This window comes from Dromiciops gliroides, chromosome 4, assembly GCF_019393635.1.
Source record: "Dromiciops gliroides isolate mDroGli1 chromosome 4, mDroGli1.pri, whole genome shotgun sequence".
Taxonomy (NCBI): domain Eukaryota; kingdom Metazoa; phylum Chordata; class Mammalia; order Microbiotheria; family Microbiotheriidae; genus Dromiciops; species Dromiciops gliroides.
In genome coordinates, this window is record NC_057864.1 from 129,395,057 (window position 1) to 129,415,907 (window position 20,851).

General features: G+C 43.5%; 1 protein-coding gene and 1 non-coding gene across 2 annotated transcripts in view; one reads left to right on the top strand and one right to left on the bottom strand.

Moving 5' to 3' along the window:
• The window catches only part of PARP1 (poly(ADP-ribose) polymerase 1), a 50,752-nt gene extending 32,481 nt beyond the window's left edge, over positions 1–18,271 (bottom strand). The window contains 5 exon segments of the mRNA XM_043963244.1: positions 1,595–1,691; positions 3,757–3,971; positions 6,802–6,920; positions 9,288–9,456; positions 17,993–18,271. Of these exon segments, the coding sequence (XP_043819179.1) occupies positions 1,595–1,691; positions 3,757–3,971; positions 6,802–6,920; positions 9,288–9,456; positions 17,993–18,112 (720 nt within the window). The 5' untranslated portion in view covers positions 18,113–18,271.
• LOC122726888 lies at positions 833–940 on the top strand. Its single transcript, XR_006352881.1, has one exon. It is a non-coding gene; the product is annotated as a U6 spliceosomal RNA (small nuclear RNA).
• Positions 18,272–20,851: the final 2,580 nt, after the last annotated feature.

Here is a 20,851-nt window from a genome sequence, read left to right on the forward strand (position 1 = left end):
GGAATTGTGATTCCTATAAACCACCTTGGGGACACAGATGCAATCCCCATTATCCAAAAAATTACTCCCCCCTTTTCCTATAGGGTCTACAAACTTTTCCTGCTTTTTATTTCCTGGAAATCTGAAGACTGTCAAAAGGGTGGGGAGATGATGCAATGAAGAGTATAAAAAGGAAGCAAAGAAACAAGGACTTATATGTACTAGTCTATGTAATAAGTACTTTGCTAATACGATCTCATTTGATCTACACAAAAAGGCGGAGAGGTAGATGCTATTATTATTCCAAATTTTTAGTTGGAAAACCAGAGCCAGTATCTAAGTAGCTATAGTTGGATTTAACCTTGGGTCTGCCTACTAGGCCCACCTATCCTTTATCAAAAGGATAGGTGTAGGCTTCTCTGGCATGCTATTTTACATGTCCAGCCCCGATAAAAATCTCAGGTCAGAGTCCTAGGCTGACAGACCTGACCAGGAATCCCTAATCAGGCATCATATTGTTATAGAAATGATACTGCAGGTTATATATGTGTGAAACAACCACATTGGAAAGCCACAGTCAACTGTCATGTTGAAGGGCTCACTTAATTTCACACCCTGGGGAGACAGACATACTCTAGGAATTGACCATAGTCAGTCGGTAGCTTTGATTAAGCACATAACTAAGTGTCTACTCTCCAACAGCTCACATTCTAATGGGGGATACAACTTGTAAATAACTAGGTGACGCAAATATCTAGAGTCCAAGGAAAGGTGATCTCAGAGGGGGAAGGCACCAGCATATGGGGTAAACATCCCCAAGGAAAATCTCCAGTCATTAAGAAAAAGCAAAGCTGTGCTCGCTTTGGCAGCACATATACTAAAATTGGAACGATACAGAGAAGATTAGCATGGCCCACTGCGCAAGGATGACATGCAAATTCGTGAAGCGTTCCATATTTTTTGAAAAAATAAAATACATCCTTATATGTAAAAAAAGAAAAAGCAAAGCAACCCCAAATTCTCAGCATTAAGAGCCAGCCTGCCTGCAGCCCAACACAAGGTTACAACTTATACAAAATCCCCCCCCTCCAAATCTGGAAGATGTAACATGAAGTTTTCCTTTTCCTGGAACTGCTGCAAGCCAGATCAACATTACTTCTGTTTGGCCTCGAACACCAAAACCAGGAGCGTAACTAAGCATTCACTGCCGTACAGAAGGCACAGCAGCCAAAATGACACACACTGGGGACTTGTCACCACTCCACTTACACCCAAGTGTCACATTAAACTCCCTGGTGACTTCCCTTAATGAGCTGTGTCCGGCAGCAGACAGACAAACAGGGAACGCCGGAGGCTGGACTCCAGTCAAAACAATGACTAGCTCACTCTTTGCAGCTACCAATCTCCCTTCCTTTCAATGTCTCCCTGTGAGAGGCCCCTTAACATGGGGCAAGCTCATTTGTAGGTAGATAGGTGGTAAGTAGGTAGATAGGTAAGTCGGTAGAATAAACACAAGCCAGACAGTGACAGCCACAAAGCCACAGCTAGTCATTCCATGCTTGCCTGAGAAGTGCCTCTTCTCTGATAGCACAAGTGTGCTCAGCCCCACCCTCACCTTGAAGAGCTTCTCCTGCTTGTCTCTTTGTCCCTTTTCCTTCTTGGCCTTCTTCTTGGCTACGTCGTCTCCATCTACCTCGTCTCCTTTCCTCTTCCTGAAAGAGACCAGGGCACATGAGAGGAGAACCACCCCCACACCACAGCATCCCCTCTTCTTTCTGAAAAGGATAACAGGCCCTTGGGGATGAAAAACAGACCAGGACATTAAATGTCAACTCACTGACTGCAGGTGGCTCACAAACTTGTTCCACCTTAACAGCTGAACCATCTTTGGGTTCTTCTGGTGAGGGTTGGGGGGTAGTGGTGATGGTCAGTTTTTAGTTTTTGAAGAATGTATTGGCAAGACCTGGGTTCAAGTCTCACCTCAGACAATGGATGTGGGCAGCTCACAACCTCTCAGCCTCAGTTTCCTTACATAAAACGGGGAAACAATAACACTTGTAGCACTTCTCTAAAAGGATGTTGTGAGGATTCATGTCACATGTAATGAAGTCCTATATAAATGTTTGCTGTTTAATACCATCCTTCCTTGCTAAGACAAACTTCTAAATTAAAATATAGCTGCATTTTCTTTTAGGATTTCCAAAGTCCAGAGGAGAAACAAGAATTCGCATAAAGCAATAGAAAAAAAAGGAGGCTCAAGTCCCCAAACATCCAGACAGAAGAACTCACGCCCTGCATCAGTGATGTCATACATGACAAGCAAAATTAAACTACAAAAAGTTGTTGACCAAGAAAGAAGATTGAGTGCTAGGCACTCACAGATTGTAAAGGGATGTGTTGGTCATTATCATGATGTCACTTGCCCCATTCGTGGACCATGATCCAAGGATTGAGAAGAGAAAGGGAGGAAAAGAACCTGGTTAAGTTTGGTGAAACACACTTGGCTCTTGGCACAAGAAGCTTCAGGTAGGGAGGGGAGCCAGGGTTGGTCCCTAGAGCAAACATGGAAAGGAAGGACAAAGTCAGAGCCCTCTCACCCTAAAAGACGGTGCTGTCCAGGTGGCTGGACGGTGGCAACAGTTGTCCCCAGATGAAATAAAGGACACCTGCTACAGTCCTGTAAGTGTTCACACTCTAGCTGTCACCTACCACTGTGGGACCTGAAGCCAATCACTCCTCATCTCTTGGCTTCAGGGATCTCTCAGGTTCTTTCCAGGTCTCCATCTATCCTAAGTGACATCAGCAGCATAATCTCTGCCAGGGGCAGGGTCCAGAGGAACATTAATTCTGTATTTATGCCACTTTACAACAGTCAAACACTTCTACACACCAGGGTTCTTTTCTAAGAAGTGGTGATGCCTGAAGCTATGCTCACTATCTGATTTCATGTTACACACATTTCATGATGTGGCCATGCTCTGCATACGCTTGGGAGTCCAGTACACATCACCCGCAGCCGTAGATAGCAGCTCCCTTTTCTCAAGACATTCATGGAAATGGGAGGGAGAATGAAGGTTAGTCAATGGCGGAGCAGAGGCCAGAGCCCAGGCTTGGTGTCCCAGTCAGAGGTGCACCTTCTCCCAGCCTCTGCTGAATCAGGGAGGGGGAAGCATGGACAAAGGTATTCTATTGTAATAATGCAGTCCTGGCACAATGCTAGCACAGCCAGGAATAGTCTTTGTCCTGGCAAGGAAGAGACTGCGGCTCAGTGAAGGGGGATCAGTAAGTATGTTCCCCAGCTTTCCTCGTTTCAGTCATTTGCACCTATGTCTTCTGTCCCTGTTAGGGATCAGTGTTCTTGAAAGCAGCGTCTGTGGGATAGCTCTACCTGTATCAGAAGTGGCTGGCTGGCACAACCCTTTGCCCCTAAGAGGTGCTCAAAAAAATAAATGTTTAGTGAATGAACTGGCTCTGGGTGTGCTATAGGTTTGCAAAAGCCTACTCTTCTCATTTCTGTAAAGGTACCTGTATTATCCTTCCAGGCACCTTCAAGTACTCACTCTTCCTCATCCTACACATTCAATTAATGCCATATCTCCACATCTCTCTGGAGGATTCTTCTCCCTGCTTACGTGACCACTATCCCAAATTACACCACCATCATCTCTTGCCCTGGACTACTGCAACAACCCCCAACCATGACCAGTCCCCCTCCTAAACTCCATAGCACAGGGCCGTTGTAATGACCACAGCTCTCTAATGCCTTCCCTCACCCACCCTTCAGTCTTGACTGCCGGCAGCTGTTTCTTGAGGGTCTCCTTGTCCTCCGGCTGCAGGATACTGAATCCTTTGAGCTGACTAGCACTGTACTGAGGCAGGAATCCCAGTTCATCTCGGCATTTGACAAAGCAGTCTGGGTGGTACCAGCGGGTCAATCATTCCAGCTGTGGCTTCTCTGGATCAATCATTTTCTTGGACAACCGTACCTGACCCTGTGAAGGTAGACCAGAAGTGGGAGACAGACAGTTACTATAATCAGAGCTAACTTGGAAGAACAACCTTACAGGAGACCCAAATGAAGTCCAAGACTGCCAACAGACAGCAAGGAAAAACAACTTTAAAATTCAATCAAATCAATGTCATTCCTTCCCTAAAAACTCAGGGTAAATCGACCTAAGATTCAGGTTCAGAACTAGAAAAGAGCCTTGAATGTCATTCTAAACCAGAGAGATCAATCTCGATTGCAGCTGCAAAATTCTTCAGGCTGCCTAAATTAAACTATGTTAAAATATAATCAAGAAATGTTTAAGAAAATAAGTAAAAACCTCGCAGATTGCACACACCCTGAAAAAACTTTAGCATTGTACTTGACTTGTACTAGTACTGTGACTCCTTGCCTTAGAAGAAATCTGTCATCTTTTAAAGAAATCCGTGACTTGTTAACACCGTGGAATGGAAATCCTAGGGAAAGCCTTATTACCTATCCAGCAGTACATGCTTTCTTTTATTTGTAAGAGAAATACATAAAATATTAATTGTGCTATCTTTAAACATAAAAACAAGTAGAACACAACATAAACAATGCTATTTTGTGGTTTTCTAAGTCAATATGCTGTTGGCAGGGATTTGTTTCTATTTGAGTTTGACACCACTGATCTAAATCCACTCGATTAAGAAAATGAGGCTTTGTTACTCACGGCCACACAGGCAAGTAAAAGGAAGAGCCAGTCCTGCACCTCCAGAGTCTGAGTTCATACTTCACCAAGCTGTATCCCTCACAGTATATGTATATAATAAATATTCATTATAATATGAATAGTCTTGGAGTATTTATGATTAGACATGATGGAAATTTATGCAATGGTTTCACTACTGAGTTTTTGTTTTGTTTTTGGTGAAGCAATTGGGGTTAAGTGACTTGCCCAAGGTCACACAGCTAGGAAGTGTCAAGTGTCTGAGGTCAGATTTGAACTCAGGTCCTCCTGATCCCAGGGCCAGTGCTCTATCCACTGCACCACCTAGCTGCCCCTCTATGCAATGGTTTCTACCCTGAATAGATGACATAGTTAATTAAAAAAGAATCAACACTAATGAAAAAAGTCCCCAACACTTAAGTGTCAAGTTCAATGTGGTTTTTACTTCTCTAAGTCCAGAAAACACCTTCGGGCCACCTAAGCAGCACATACCCAGTGGCTGCTTGGAGGTTTCTGTTCTAAGAGGTGACCCATGGGTGCTCTGGATATGATGGATACACTAAAACTTAACCAGGGTAAAAAAGGTGATCATGACACGTATGTGCAGACACAGGGAGACCGGTGAAGATAGTCTCCCTGGGGTGCTTTCGAAGTTTTTCTGGACTGGTTCCATAATTTTATCCATGTTAAGGGACTCTCGGGGAGGAAACTCCCTCCAGCGAAGCAGATTGGTACCTGTTCTGAAATGTCTCAATGTTGTGAGCTCACAGGTCACTGAGAGGCTAAGTAAGGTGGCTCAGGGTCACAGAGCCAGTTAGTGTCTCTCAGGGGCAGCACTTGACCCCAGGTGTTCCCAAGCAGAGGCCATCTGCTTCTCTCACCAGGGCCACCTATGAGTTTATTTAATGCCAATAACTAACATTTATCTAGCACCTCAAAGCTGAAATAGTGTTTTATTCGATCTGAGTCTCACAAGTACACTACCATCTTAAAGATGAGGAGGCTGAAGGTCTGAGAGGCTGACTGTTCCATAGGTCTTGGGATAGACACCTCAGGGCTTACTGTATGCTGGTCCTGGGACCTCTGAGCATTCTCAGAGGGCATGACAAACGCAACATTTACATGCATTTTAGGGTTTATCAAAGTGCTTCACATATGTTCTCTCATATGGGTCTTCCAACAACTTAGAGGAACCCTGATTCTACCTCCTGCTGCCAGAGGTGATGGACTCAAGATGCTGCATGAGACATGCAAGCCTGCATGTGAATGATAATTTCAAGTTTTCTTTCCTTCTTAAATGGGATGGGGTAGAAGTGGGAACAAGTGTTTCCTATGTGAATCTATTTGTGAGCACATGCTTTAATACATGAAGTGTCTTTGCTCTGAGGAGAGGAGAGCCCCTAGAAGGTAGCTGAGGTTCACATTTCTGTGGCCTCCTACACTTACAATGCACTTTTCTACTTAGTAGGTCTAAGTAATAACATGACACCTCTTTTAGAGATGAGTTAATGGAGGCTCAGCCAAGTTCATAGCAATAGCTCACAGTTATCCGCCCCTCTGAATGTTGGCAAAGCACTTTTTCTACAAAATGAATTTGATCCTCTAGTTAGCCAACTTTTCCCAGTCATGTGGCTAGGGAGTAGGAGAACAGACATTTTATTTCTAAGTTCAGCTCTCTTTCAGGTTCACTTAGACAAAATCTCAGGGAAAGAAAACATCACCATCAGTCGTTACACAGCATTATGTAAGGTTTGCCAACATTTTACAAATATTATCTCATCTGATCCTCACAACCACCCTGAAGTTGACAAAGGTGAAGTGAGTGACTTGCCCAGTCACTGAGCTGCTAAGGGCCTGAGGTATAATTTGAATTCAGGTTTTTCTGACTCCAGGTCAGGAACTCTACTCACTGAGCCACCTGGCTGCCCTTGCACTCCGCACTCCTTCACTCCCAGTCATATCGGACATTACATTTTACCCTCCGTGAGCTCTTTGTGTTTTGAGGAGAGCTGAAACCACAATCGTTTCTTATTTTTCATGGGTGTAATAGCTGAGGAAGTGGAGGGGCAGAGACATTAAGTGACATGCCCCAAAGCACACTAGTGGTAAGCAGGAGAGACACTCTTACCTTTTCTATTTTCTGCTGGCACCCCTTGCAAGCGCTTCTATTGGATTTGGCATACTCGGCTGCAAAGTTGATCAGGGTTTTCTCTCCCTTGCCACCTCCATCTTGACTCCCGCCTTTGCCTAGGCAAAAACACAGAACAATGTCCATTTAAGCATCATGGCTTCTCTAGGTGGAGAGAATGCTGGATGTCAACATAGAAGACCCAAGTTCCAATCCTTCTATAGACACTTAGTAGTTGTGTTTAAGGTATAAGAAGCTCCCAGTAAACTGAATTAGAAAAGTTGGTAGGGTTGTGAATTAGACACATGGACAACTATAAGAAGTCCTTCCTGACCAAGAAGCTGCTGGGCCCTGCATTCTCCCTTTTTTTTTTTTTTGGCAGGGCAATGAGGGTTAAGTGACTTGTCCAAGGTCACACAGCTAATAAGAGTCAAGTGTCTGAGGCCAGATTTGAACTCAGGTCCTCCTGAATCCAGGGCTGGTGCTTTATCCACTGCATTTATAATATTTATACAAATTCTTTTTATTGTGTCGAACTACAAACTGGAGGAAAAAAATAACTAGTAATTGGGGCAGAGGGTAAAGTGTCCATAAATTTGGGAATGGCTAAACAAATTATGTAGCACTTGCCTTAGGAGTCAGAAAGACCTGAGTTTGAATCATGTCTCAGATACTTACTAGCTGTGTAACCCTGGGCAAGTCCCTTAACCATTCTGTACTTCAATTTTCTCACTTGTAATATTTATAAAATGCTTTTCAAACCTTCAAGTGCTATATAAATGCTAGTTATTACTGTCATTGGCTATTATTCCAGGAGTGCAATGTTATGCTGCAAATGATAAAAGACCTGATAGCGAGAAACCCACAAAGACATATATGAACAGAAACAGAACAATTTACACTATAATAACACTGCAAATAAAAACACTTTTGAAAGACTTAACTCTGATCAACCAATGATGAAGAATCCCGACAGAGGGCTGGTGGACTAATAATACACAGAAGGAGATAGTCTTTTGGACACTGCCAATGCATATCTGTCACATTGTTGTTGGGGGAGAGGAGAGAGAGGGGATAAAAAGCTTAATAATTGAAGATTTAATTCAAAGTTAAAAAATAAAAAAGAAGTCCTACCTGACAGCAAAGGAAGAAAAAGAAGAAAATCTGTACAAGTCAGACCCAAGAAGGCAAAAAGTAATGTGAAACTAATTAGTTGAAATGCTAAGTGTACAGTGCACATCACTAGACCCTCAGGATGCTGCTGCCCTGATCAGAGTATGCACATACTACTACTACTACTATTATTATGGTGTGGCAATTGGGGTTAAGTGACTTGCCTAGGGTCATACAGCTAGTAAGTGTTAAGTGTCTGAGGCCAGATTTGAACTCAGGTACTCCTGAATCCAGGGCCGGTGCTTTATCCACAGCGCCACCTAGCTGCCCCTATATGCACATACTATTAACAACAATTACAGTGAGGACCTTAAATCTTCAAGAAAAGACCAAATGACATTCAGTTTAATAAAGCAAGAAAAAGGATAAACCATTTTAGAAAGACTTCCTTGAGGGGGCAGCTAGGTGGCGCTGTGGATAAAGCACCGGCCCTGGATTCAGGAGTACCTGAGTTCAAATCTGGCCTCAGACACTTAACACTAGCTGTGTGACCCTGGGCAAGTCACTTAACCCTCATTGCCCAGCAAAAAAAAAAGAGAGAGAGAGAAAAGAAAAACTTCCTTGAGAAACATTTTAAAAATAAATAAAGAAGACCCCATGTGGCACTGTCTTTGAAGCTTTTTTGTTGGCTTTGAGAATACAAAAGGACAGTGTCTAAGATCCTTATACACATCTCAAGTGACGTCCCACTGCAGACACACTCAGTGAATATTCTTCTGCATCCCATCTGCTTCTAACATCTTTTATTGGTTTTAGCACATCTCCCCACTTTTCTCACATGGATCAATGAATTAGCAATCTCTTGAGTCCCTAGTAAAAAAATCTCAAGTCTTTGGCAGGGACACCCCCGCTGGTCTTCATGACCATGTCATCCCCTTGCTGAAAGACCTTTGGTAGCTCCCTACTGCTTCTAGGACCCTTCTGGAATTTTATGCACTCCAAAAATCTATCCTCTCCCTGCCTTCCCAGACATTTCATATGCCTCCCTTTCTTATATTCTACATTGCTGCCAAACTGGCCTGTGGGCTGTTACCTCTTGTCATCGTGGTTTTCCACAGGCTGTCCCCACACATTACCTTCCTTACTGTTAAGGCTCAGCCCTCAGCTTCCCTGATACTTTCCCCACCCCAGGTGTTAGTGCTTTCTCTCTCCCATAGACCTTATCTTCCGAATTCCATTTGCTTTAGATGCCCATGTCTTCCTGGCTCTAATGGCTTCACTTTCTCCTCAACACAAAGAATCTAAGGCCAATGGTGGAGCACCCAAGAAACACTGTCCTAGAATGTCAATACACAGCTATCATTTCCACAGACCTCCAGTCAGCCCTCCAGCCTCAATGGTCTTCTTGATTTTCTGTTGGTCATCCCATCGCAGCTCCAAGAACCCATCCACTTCAAGCTCAGCCTGAGAGATGACGAGCCCACGCTTCCAGAAGCAAGCATAGTGATGCCAGTTTGGGACCTTCCCGTCAAACATGGGTGACTGAGAAGAAAGCAGAAATCACAGGAAGACAGATGAACGGTTAACACAGGTATGGATTTCTCATGATGGTGAAATCTAGGTTTCTTAACCGCCGTTTGTGTCCTGGACCCCTTCTGCAAAGCCTATGGACCTCTTAGAGTCATGTTTTTTACACACATAGGAAACTACAGTCAGTTCTGCTATAATACTTGTTTTGAAAGTGCACATTTGTTCCAAATAAATCCAGATAATATATTAAGGAGCAATTTGGGCATAAAACAGATTTTGCATTTGCCTATGTAAGATTTCATGGGTAAAAACACAGAAAACTGCACTACTTCACAATAATCCACAAGATGCAAGTCATTTGAAATCTACTTCCACAAAATTCTGGTTTTTCCTCAGCCTCCTGCATGCCAACCCCTCCTGGGAATTTCAGTAGCCCTCATTTTGGCTGTGTGTGCTCTAGAGAAACAGGGGCATGTCACAACCCAAGGCTGGAGACATCACCACTATTATAGTATTTATGTATTTAACTATTTAACATATATAAGACTGTAATACTGCTTATTAAGTTCCTTTCTTTTTTAGGTATCACTGATGTTTTTGAATATTTCGTTCCTAATCCCAATTTTCCCATAAATCCTATGGTTTTCATTGTGTAATTTAAAAGAATGTATCCATCACATTATAGCAGAAGTACACATGAGATTATAAAGGAAATAAAATCTATTGAGATAAATGTAACCCCCCCCCCAATCCAAGTTCATTAACACTCTGAAATCTATCCACAAACTCACTTCAGGTCTATGGACCCCACATTAAGAACCCTGCACTGATTAGGGAGCTTCTGAACACCCCAAGAGACTAAAGAACATATTATATATTGGATACTTGCATCATTAAAAAAATGGGAACTACTTTTATAGTCTACTTTTCCTCATGGAAGTTGGGAAGTGAACAAAAAGTTCCCTGAACCTCAAAGAATTTCACTTCCTGAGGCTGATCTGGGAGCTGACATTATTCTATCTGAACATGAAACTATCCCTTTATAATGTTTACACCAGAGAAAGGAAAAGGTACCAATTTCAGACACTGGCTATACTAACTCAGGCTTTATGGTCACATGGTTATGTGTGGAGACCTATGGATCACAGATGTAAGGTCGGAAGGGAGCTGAGAGGTTGTCTACAGTTCCATCATTTTAGAGGTAAGGAACCAAGGTCACCCAAGAAGTAAAGTGGCAGAACCAGGATTTGAACCCAGATTGCCTGATGCCAGCATCCTTTCCATTACACCATACTGATCTGATCCAGTGTATTTCATGTCATATTTAACAGAATCCACTTGTAGTAGATTGGGAAATAAGCATAAGCAATTGGTTTACCCAGGGATTAGAAAAAATAGCATTGCTTAGGCCAGGGGTCAGAGATTCTATCTCATAGTCCTGAAGGCAAAGGGGGTTGGGGAAGGTGTCTACAAATCCTTTTTGTAGTTAAGAATTCATGATAGGGGCAGATAGGTGGCCCAGTGGATAAAGCATGGGCTGGGATTCAGGAGGACCAGAGTTCAAATCTGGCCTCAGACACGTGACACTTACTAGCTGTGTGACCCTGGGCAAGTCACTTAACCCCAATTGCCTCACCAAAAACCAAAAAGAATTCGTGATATATGGTAAGCAAGGCAAGAAAACATGCTGGTCAGATATAGTCAAGTTAATTTTCTCAGTATTTAGCAAATTTCTCTCAAAGTCCAGGAAAGCTGACACTAGAAAATAATAGTTCAGAAAGAACAAAAAATATTAGAAAATTATGAGCAGGAATGAAAAGTCCCCAAAGAGTTGGCTTGGCCTCTCCCTCTTTCCAAAGTTTTCCTTTTACTCTCATACTTAGATTATGGGCCCCAGCAATGGGTTTATATAATACTAAAAAAATAAAGCTAACGCCAAGTATAAACATGACCTAAGCAGCATTTAGTATTTGTATAAGTAACCAGACAGAGCAGGAGAATTTAGATGATATTTTAAAATACAGAAAACTGTCTCATTGGTCAGTCTGATACAAGGCCATATCAGGAAATCTGGGATCTGTGGCTAAATAGATGTGTAATTCAGAGCAGATCATTTTGTCTCTTCCTAACCTAAGTTTCTTCACCTCTAAAATGAGTAGGTAGACTGAATCATATATTTAGAGCTGGAAGGGACCTTTGAGGTCATGTGGGGCTAGAAGGAGAAGTGGCATTTGAGATTAGAAACTTGTGGTCTCGAGGGCAGCTAGGTGGTTGCAGTGGCTAAAGCACCAGCCCTGGATTCAGGAAGACATGAGTTCAAATCTGGCCTCAAACACTTGACACTTACCAGCTGAGTGACCCTGGGCAAGTCACTTAACCCTCAAGGCATTGCCAAAAAAAAAAAAAAAAAAAAGAAAAGAAACTTGTCTCAGAAAGTGAGTGATTTGCCTAAAGTCATAGTGGCAGAGCTAGGAAATCTTGTCATCTTCCAGGACTCAATGTTGCTAGTTTTCTCAAGCAAAAATATTCAAACAAAATTTATTTTTAATTTTAATTCCCTTTAATTAAAAAAATAACTATTTTTAGGAGGCATTCTTTTTGGAGAGACAAATACTATGAGTGGACTTCTGTTCTGATGCATTTATTATTAAAAGTTTATTTCTCTTGGTTTATTTTTTTTGGAAAGGCAATTAGGGTTAGGTGACTTGCCCAGGGTCACACAGCTAGTGTCAAGTCATCTGAGGTCACATTTGAACCCGGGTCCTCCTGAATCCAAGGCCAGCGCTTTATCCACTGTGCTACCTAGCTGCCCCTTACTACTAGAAATTTAAAGGAGAAAAAGGGACCTTGAAGAAAAAAGCATCATGGCAATGAATCCTAATTCACCTGTTTAAAAACAGGGGTTCCACCCTCATCTCAACTTGAGAAGATATTTCAAGTTGATATATTTACATGAGAATAGGGGAGAGGAGTATAGGGTATTCCAAAAGTCTTAGTGTAGTTCTAAGCTAGACTTTTGAGACACCTAGTACAAACAGGTATGTGTTCACATCTCTCTCTCTCTCACACACACCCACCAACAACATATTTCTAAAAATGGATTCCTGTTTGTACATTCAAATTTGCCACCTGATTTTATGAGAAGAGACAGTCAACCACGCCTGCTCCCCAGGTCAATCTAAATCTGAGCAGAACTCAAGCATGAACTTATTTTTCTGCTCTATTGCAAACAAATAACCCTACTTCTTTCAAAAGAAAGGACCTAAAGGAGCACATCTCTTGCCAGATGGCCAAACTCCATTCTGAACGCTAATCCCATGCAAAGCAGGCAGTATATGACTAAGTGGCAAAGCAACTGAATGGAAACTTGGGGATATGGAGTTCTAATTTTGGTCTTGGGGCACGGTCATGCAAGTCACTTAAACTGTGGCTGCCTCAGTTACCTCCTGCACAAGGGCAGAGCACACAATGCTGGTCCCAGAGCAGATGCTCACAAAATATTTATTGCCTGGCTAAGTGGGACAGCTCACTTAGTGGAAAGCCTGCCCTGTCACACACAGGAAGATTCAATCGAAGGCAGCCATCTGGGGAAGCCAGAACCACTCAGCTTTTGTTTTCTAAATGGAGTACAGACCTGTGGTAGCAACTTCCTCTTTGTGAAATGAAAATTGCCCCACATAAAGCAAGGATGGAACTGGGAGGGCAGGTCTTTGGGGTAGAATTTGAGGGGAAACATGAACTAATGAATGAAATCCAAAGAAGGTGATAAATGGATCCGTTTTAGCCTTTCCCACTCGAGACTGGGCTAAAAGAGACCTTCCCTACAGCCTCTGGGTAAGATTGCACCTCCAGTATCAGGTAGCAGATGGACAGTTCCTGAACAACACTCCATACAAATGTTAAAACAAGCCATCAGAAGCCAAGAGCTGAATGTGAATGCCCTTTTCTTTAGACCTCTGTAAACTAACAGAAAGACCCAAAGACACACCCAATAAATTAAATCTGTCTCCACAAAGGCATAGATAAAAGTATTCCCCTCAGGAAAGTGTCCTCCCTTCTTAGAGCAGAAGTTTTAAACGAGTATACTTACCCAAAGGCTTTCTGTGCTCATTTTTAGAATGATTTGTTTTGCCAGTATTTTTTAGGCATCTGTAGCTTTCAAATTTTTTTTTGAGGGGGGTTGGAAGAGGGGGCAGGTTGGTGTACAGTGTCAATACAGTATAGGGGCAGCTAGGTGGTGCAGTGGATAAAGCACTGGCCCTGGATTCAGAAGGTCCTGGGTTCAAATCCAGCCTAAGACACTTGACACTTACTAGCTGTGTGGCCATGGGCAACTCACTTAACCTTCATTGCCCCGCAAAAAACAAACAAACAACAACAACAAAAAACACAGTATAGGGCCTGGAGTCAGGAAGACTCATTTTCCTGAGTTCAAATCTTGCCTGAGACACTTAACTATGTGACCCTGGGCAAGTCACTTAACCCCAATTGCCTCACACTCACACACAAAAATAAATAATTTTTCATTACTTGAAACTGAAAAGACTCTGCACAGACAACACTAATGCATCAAGTGTAAGGGAAGCAGTTGAATGGGAAGAAATCTTTGTTTCAAATTTCTCTGATAAGAGTTTGTTATGCAAGATATAAACTATTAACAAATATATTTAAGACTAATAGCCATTCCCCAATAGATAAGTGGTCAAATGAACAAACAGTGCTCAAAAGAAGAATTGCAAAGTACTCAGAGCCACGTGAAATAATGCTCTATATCACTGAGAAAGGCAAGGCAAAAAAACCATCTCATACCCTGCAAATTGGAAAAAATTACAAAAAATGGCAATAGTCAATGTTGGAGGGGTTGTGCATTGACAAGCGGGCACACTAATACATTGTTGGTAGAGCTGTAAAATAGTATAGATGTTTTGGAAAGCAATCTAGAAGTATGCAAACAGAGTAAAATGTATTTATCCCTTAAACCAGAGACTCCATTACTGGGATTATAAGAAGCCATCAATGAGAAAAAAGTCTCCATATACACCAAAATATTTATAGCAGCACTCTGTAATAGCAAAGAACTGGAAAAAGTGAATGTCCATCATCTGGAAGAATGGCTAAATTGCTGGTAGAGGAATGTAATAGGATATAACTATGTGGTAAGAAGTGATATCTGTGATTAATAAAGAAGCATGGAAAGATTTATGTGAACTGAAGCAGAGCCAAGAAAACAAAATACACAATTACTACAAGAATAACGATATTCCAAAAAAAAAAAAAAAGTGAAAATAGCAAAATAATAAAGATTAAAAGCATGACTTCAAGAGATATGAGGAGGGGGCAGCTAGATGGCGCAGTGGTTAAAGCACCGGCCCTGGATTCAGGAGTACCTGAGTTCAAATCCGGCCTCAGACACTTGACACTTACTAGCTGTGTGACTCTGGGCAAGTCACTTAACCCCCATTGCCTAAAAAAAAAAAAAAAAAAAAAAAAAAGAGATATGAGGACACCCCCAGCCAATTCCTTTGTGGAGGTGAGGGGTCCACATGTTTTACACATTGCACAAGTTTTCAGACTTTCCCAATTTAGTTGTGCTGATCATTGCCTCTTCCTTTAAAAAACAAAACAAAACAAAACAAACTAGTTAGTATATGGGAGGGCACTCTGGGAGGGGGAGGGGAAATAGATAACAGGAATAACTATGAAGACAACAAAAACTTCTTTTAAAAACAATAACCACCCCCCACAAAAAAAAAAACAAAACCTCAGGCTATATTCCAAGGACAGATTGAAAAATAAATTGTGGCATCTAGGCTCTTTTCCCTGGGAAGTAGGCAAGGATCATCAGATCTAAAGGAGTTTTTAGGTTTTATTTCAATTTTTTCAGATGTAAAATGAGAGGGTTGGACAAGATGACCTCTGAAGATGGAATATGTAAATGAAGGAGCATTTACAACATCCTGTAGTGGCAGGAGTACCGGACTAAAATCCTGAATCCTTACTAGCAGTGTGTCATCCTGGGCAAATCACAACTTCTGTGGACCTCAGTTTTGTCATTTGTAAAAGTAGGGAGTTAGATTCCATAACTTCTATCAGCTTTAAATTTATGATCCTATGATTTTCCTACCTCTAGATCTTTAAAACTCCCCTTCATCCAATTAATCAGCAGACAATTAATTTTCTGGCTGAGTTTCCTAATTATCTGATTATTTTTGTCCAATACTCTTCTGAAAAATTTCCTGGACATGTTTTCTTTTTTATGATTGGTAGTGCTGGGATTACTTAAAATTATGGACCCTTAGCTTCAGAAAAGCTCTTAGAAATCATCATCTATGAAGTTCAATGTCTTTCTTTTTCAGAGAACAAAACTGAGATCCAGACTTGGCTAAGGCCACTAAAGTACTGACAAAACACATCCTACAAGTTGGATCTTTTTACTGTTCCAAACCTAGTGCGCTCCAGCACTAATATTTTTTTCTGAGGTCCCCTCCAGGTTTTATTAATGATTTTAATGATTACGGAAATAGACTATGAGAGAAGCTCAGAGACTGACAGTTTCTTATTTACAGCTTGCCTTGGGGTTTGAAACCCAGTGTCCCGACTGTCAGTCAGAGCTTTTCCAGCAGTACCACAATCAGATTCTACAAATGTTAGCAGCCTAATTAAAGAGACAAAGCTGAGACACATGAACCAGTTAACATACAGAGTTGTGTATTTTAGGTTTTAAGTGATGATGTGCCATTTCTAGGGTAAATGAATGAGGGTTGGTGTTAGAGGATGGACAGGGTTTAGATAGACTGGGGAAGAGATCAGGGTAGGAAAAAGAATGAGGGCCAGTGTTAGGAGATCCATATAATAGTATGAGATGTTTAATTAGCCTCCCAGTCTCTTAGCACACCTATGCTGTTGTTGTTCAGTCATTCCGCATTGTGTCCTCCTCTTCATGACCCCATTTTGGGGTTTTCTTGGAAAAGTGGTTTGCCATTTGCTTCTCCAGTTCATTTTATGGATGAGGAAACTGAGGCAAACAGGATTAAGTGACTTGCCCAGGGTCACACAAGTAGTAAGTGTCTTGAGGCCAGAGTTGAACTCAGGGAGATGAGTCTTCTCTGACTCCAGGCCCCACACTATCCACTTCAACACCTAGCTGAGCACTTATTGATCAAGAAAAGTTAGCAGAGGATGGGGAGCTCTTTGTTTATAAGTACAATGTTCACGGGACTTGATCTGAATCTTTAAACAGAGGTTAGAGATGGGAGAGGTGTTTGACCAACACTCAATGCTGGTGGCAGCCTCAGGAATAGAGTGGTGAAATAATAACTTACTAGTGAAACTTAATGAGTTAAGCATCCTTCACCCTCTCAGATGAGTCAGACATAACTGGGTGTACACTGGAGCTTCTGGTACCCATTCAATCCCCTCTGTTCCATCTTCTCTTAGAAAAACTTCTGCAAGTCATGTTGCCAGTCTCAAATATCCACACCTTGCAATCCCAGAAGCCTTTCTGTTTTGGAATAGATCCCTAGATGACAATGATGGTCCAACAGGGCTCTCTTACCCCTCCACAAACTACTTCCAGGGTAGAGCTGGGGCAAAGCATCTCTGTGTGTCCTGGTAAAAGTCGGACAATTCTGCATTTCTTAAGTCCAAGCCTATGGTGTTTATCACGAAATATCGACAAGCCAAGAACACAATTTCCTGGCATTAAAATATGCGCCTTTATTAAATGTATTATTTTTTTAAAAAGTCCCTGGCAGGCAGCTGCTCATATCTTTGCCTAACATAGCAGTAGAAAAACTAGTGCTCTCCAGGCGACAATTTTAAAGGGCAGAAAATTAGGCCACTCAGCTTTTTTTTTTTTCTTGCTTGGCCCCCTCCTTCCAGAACGCCTCGGATAGCGCTCAAAGCCGAACCCACTCCTCCTCCAAGGCCGGGGGTGGGGGTGGTGGCGATCAGCAGCTCGAAGGTGGGAGGCTGGGGGAGGTGTGATGGGGGAGCCCTTCGGCGGGGACGGGGGGATTCTTGATAGGCTCGGCACTCAAGTCCCCGGGCAGAAAAGGGAACCCCGAGCCCGCCGTGCACGAGGTGTGCCGACCCAACATAAAGGGCGCCTAACGGACCCCGGCCCGCCCCTCCCCGAAGCCCGGCCTTGTGTTTGCAGGGTCGGCAAAGCCTTCCGAGAGGCATCGGTGCCCGCAGGGCAGCACACGCTCCCGGGGGCTCGGGCGCTGCTCCCCAAGGGTACTGTTATTGTTGTTTTTACACAGGTCACCGTAAAAGTTTGGGAGCCCCCCGGGGGTGGGGGGAGATCGGCCCCATTTCAGACTCAGGCAAGTGCATACAAAACCTGACTAAGCCGCCCCCCTAACCCCGCCCAGCGGGGGGGCAGAGGGCAAGGGCGCCCTCTCCCCATCCCCCGCCGCAGATCCGAAGCCTCCTGGGAAGGGAGGAGGAGGACAAGGGGAAGGGGAGGGCCGGAGAACTCCCGCTCGATTCTCCCAGGCCCCGCCAGAGAGGCCGTCCCGGGGGCTTCCAGGCTCGGTCCTCCTACCTGCACCATGATGGCCAAGCGGAGCGAGTCCTTGGCGATGCTCTCGCCGCATTTCTTGCAGGAGGCGCGCCCGCTCTTTGCATACTCGGCCCGGTAGGGCTTGTCCGCTGCCTCCGCCATCCTCCCACCTCCTCCTGCTTTCTACTCTGCTCTCGGGACGCGTGGAACCGCGGCGCGCCACCGAGCCGGGTAGCGTGTTGGGGGTGGGTGGACGCAGCCGCTTGTCCCCTCCCACGCCGCGTGCCGCCTCGCCTCCGACTCTCGCGCGCCTTGCTTTCTCTCCCGCCCACCGCGGGAGGCCCAGGGAGCAAGCTCCGAAGCGAGCGCCGAGCCCCTCGCGCACGCCGCGCCGCTCTCCCCAGATAGATTGCTAATGCCTGCGCCTGCGGGGGGCGGGGAGGGGGGAGGAGGTGCTGGGGAAACCCCTCCCGAGGAGGTAGGCGCCCTTCGGGTGGGTGTGGCGGGGAGCTCGCCTGAGATCGCCGGGCGCCTCCTGGCTGAGATACTGGGCATCGCTACCCGGGGGAGGGGGGGGGGGAGGGGCAATTCAACTCAATTGACCTTTGTTAAACACTGATTGAAGCTAGTTTAGGGGAGAGAGCTGGGCTGAAAACCCAGAGGCTGCTTGACCCTGCGCGAGTCACTGGCATTTTCAGAGTTCTAGGGAGCTGAGGCTGCAAGTTGCAGAGGAGGTGCCGACCTGTATCGGAAGAGGAAGATTCCTGATCTTGTAATAATGAGTCGGGTCCAAGAGCATTTATTAAGTGCCTGCTGTGTGCTAAGCGAAGAGGATGCAAAGAAAGACAAAGGACAGGCGGGACTCTCCAGGAGCTCCCACTTTAATGAGGGAGACCGCATGCAAACGGACGAGATTGATGCAGGATAAATTGGAAATAATCAGCAGAGGAAAAGCGCTCGAATTAAGGGGGATGGGGAAAGGGGGTCCTGTAGAAAGTGGGACTTTTAGCTGGGACTTGAAGGAAGCCCGGGAGTCAGGAGGAGGAGATTAGTAAGGAGGGACGGCATTCCAGGAGTGGGGACAGCTGGTGCAAATGTCCAGGGGTCGGGAGATAGAGCGTCTTGTACAGGGAGGAGAGGAGAAATGAGGCTAGTGTCAGCGAATGGCATTGTACCTGGTGGTGGTGGTGGTGGTGGTAGTGATGGGAGGGGAAGTAAGGTGTAAGACTGGAAAGGTAGGATTTTTTGAATGCCAAACACGATTTTATTTGTGATCTTGGAGCCACGATTGATGATGGGGGGAGGGGGGGAGTCTGTGCCTACCCTTTGAGATTACGCTCAATTTATTTTTTTTATCTTGTTCGTACATAACTGTTTGCATGTTTTCTGAACTCCTTGAAAGCAGGTACTCAGGTTTTATTTGCTTGTTTTTTGCCTTTCTTTGTATCAACAATGCTTAGTATGGTGCCTGGCATTGTTTAGTCGTTTTCAGTCCTATTCGACTCTGTGAGCCAGTTTTGGGGTTTTATTGGCAAAGATACTGGAGCTGTTTGTCATTTCCTTCTCCACCTCATTTTACCAATGAGGTAAAGTGACTTGCCCAGAGTCACACAGTTAAATAAGTGTCTGAGGTCAAATTTGAACTCATATGTTGGAGACTTCATCCCCATCATTCAATCCAGTGCACTACCTCACTTTCATTAATAAATGCTAGTTGACTTACTGACTGACAAGATCAGACTAGTCCCTCTGGGTCTGGGAGGAGAAAATACAAAGTGTAGATAAATACTTGGACCTTGCTCTCTCTTTTTTTCTCTTTAATAAACATTTTTATTTAAAGTTTTAAGTTCCAAATTCTATCCCTTGCCCCTTTTGCCCATAGCATCTAGATATAGGTTATACCTGTACAATTATGTAAAACATTTCCATACTAGTAGTTCTGTATAAGAAGACTTGAAAATTAAAAAAAAGAAAGTGAAAAATAGCATGCTGCAGTCTGTGTTCAATCAATATAAATTCTTTCTTTGGAGGTGTATAGTATGTTTCATCTTTAGTCCCTTGGGATTGTCTTGGATTGTTGTATTGCTGAGAATAGCCAAGTCATTCACAGTTCTTCATCATACAATATTGGTGCTACTGTATACAATATTTTGGTTCTGTTCATTTCACTTTGCATCTATTCATGTAAGTCTTCCCAGGTTTTTAAAAAATCTCCTGTTTGTAATTTTTTTTTTAAGTAAGGCAATTGGGGTTAAGTGACTTGCCCAGGGTCACACAGCTAGTTAAGTGTTAAGTATCTGAGGTCAGATTTGAACTCAGGTCCTCCTGACTCCAGGGCCGGTGCTCTATCCACTGCACCACCTAGCTGCCCCATGCTTGTCATTTCTTGTAGCAGAATAAAATTCCATTACAATCCTGTGTCGCAGATTGCTTAGCCATTCCCGACTTGATGGGCATCCCTTTGGTTTCCAATTCTTAGCCACCGCAAAAAGAGCTGCTAGAAATATTTTTGAACAAATAGGACCCTCTAGAAACTTTAAATCCAGAAAGCATAAGGCCTCAACATATAACTGTAATAACTAGTTTACTTGCTGAATGATATGAATATTGTTGTTGGTGACTTTCCTTTTGAAAGAGGACCAGTGGCATTATGGGGTGATGTCTTCACTGGTGAGTAAGTCATCAGTCTCACTCTCTCTTCAAGTCATCAAAGTTCATTGATTTATCCCTAAGAAGATTTAGGAAGACAGCTTTTTGTCCTTTCTCTAAAACTCCACTACCCCACCTTTTTTATATGTGAGCATAAAGACTGAAAATACTTCATTCCCAGTCTCCTCATGAGGAGGAGCATCTTTATAAAGGTAGTGAGTTGGGGGCAGCTAGGTGGCTCAGTGGATAAAG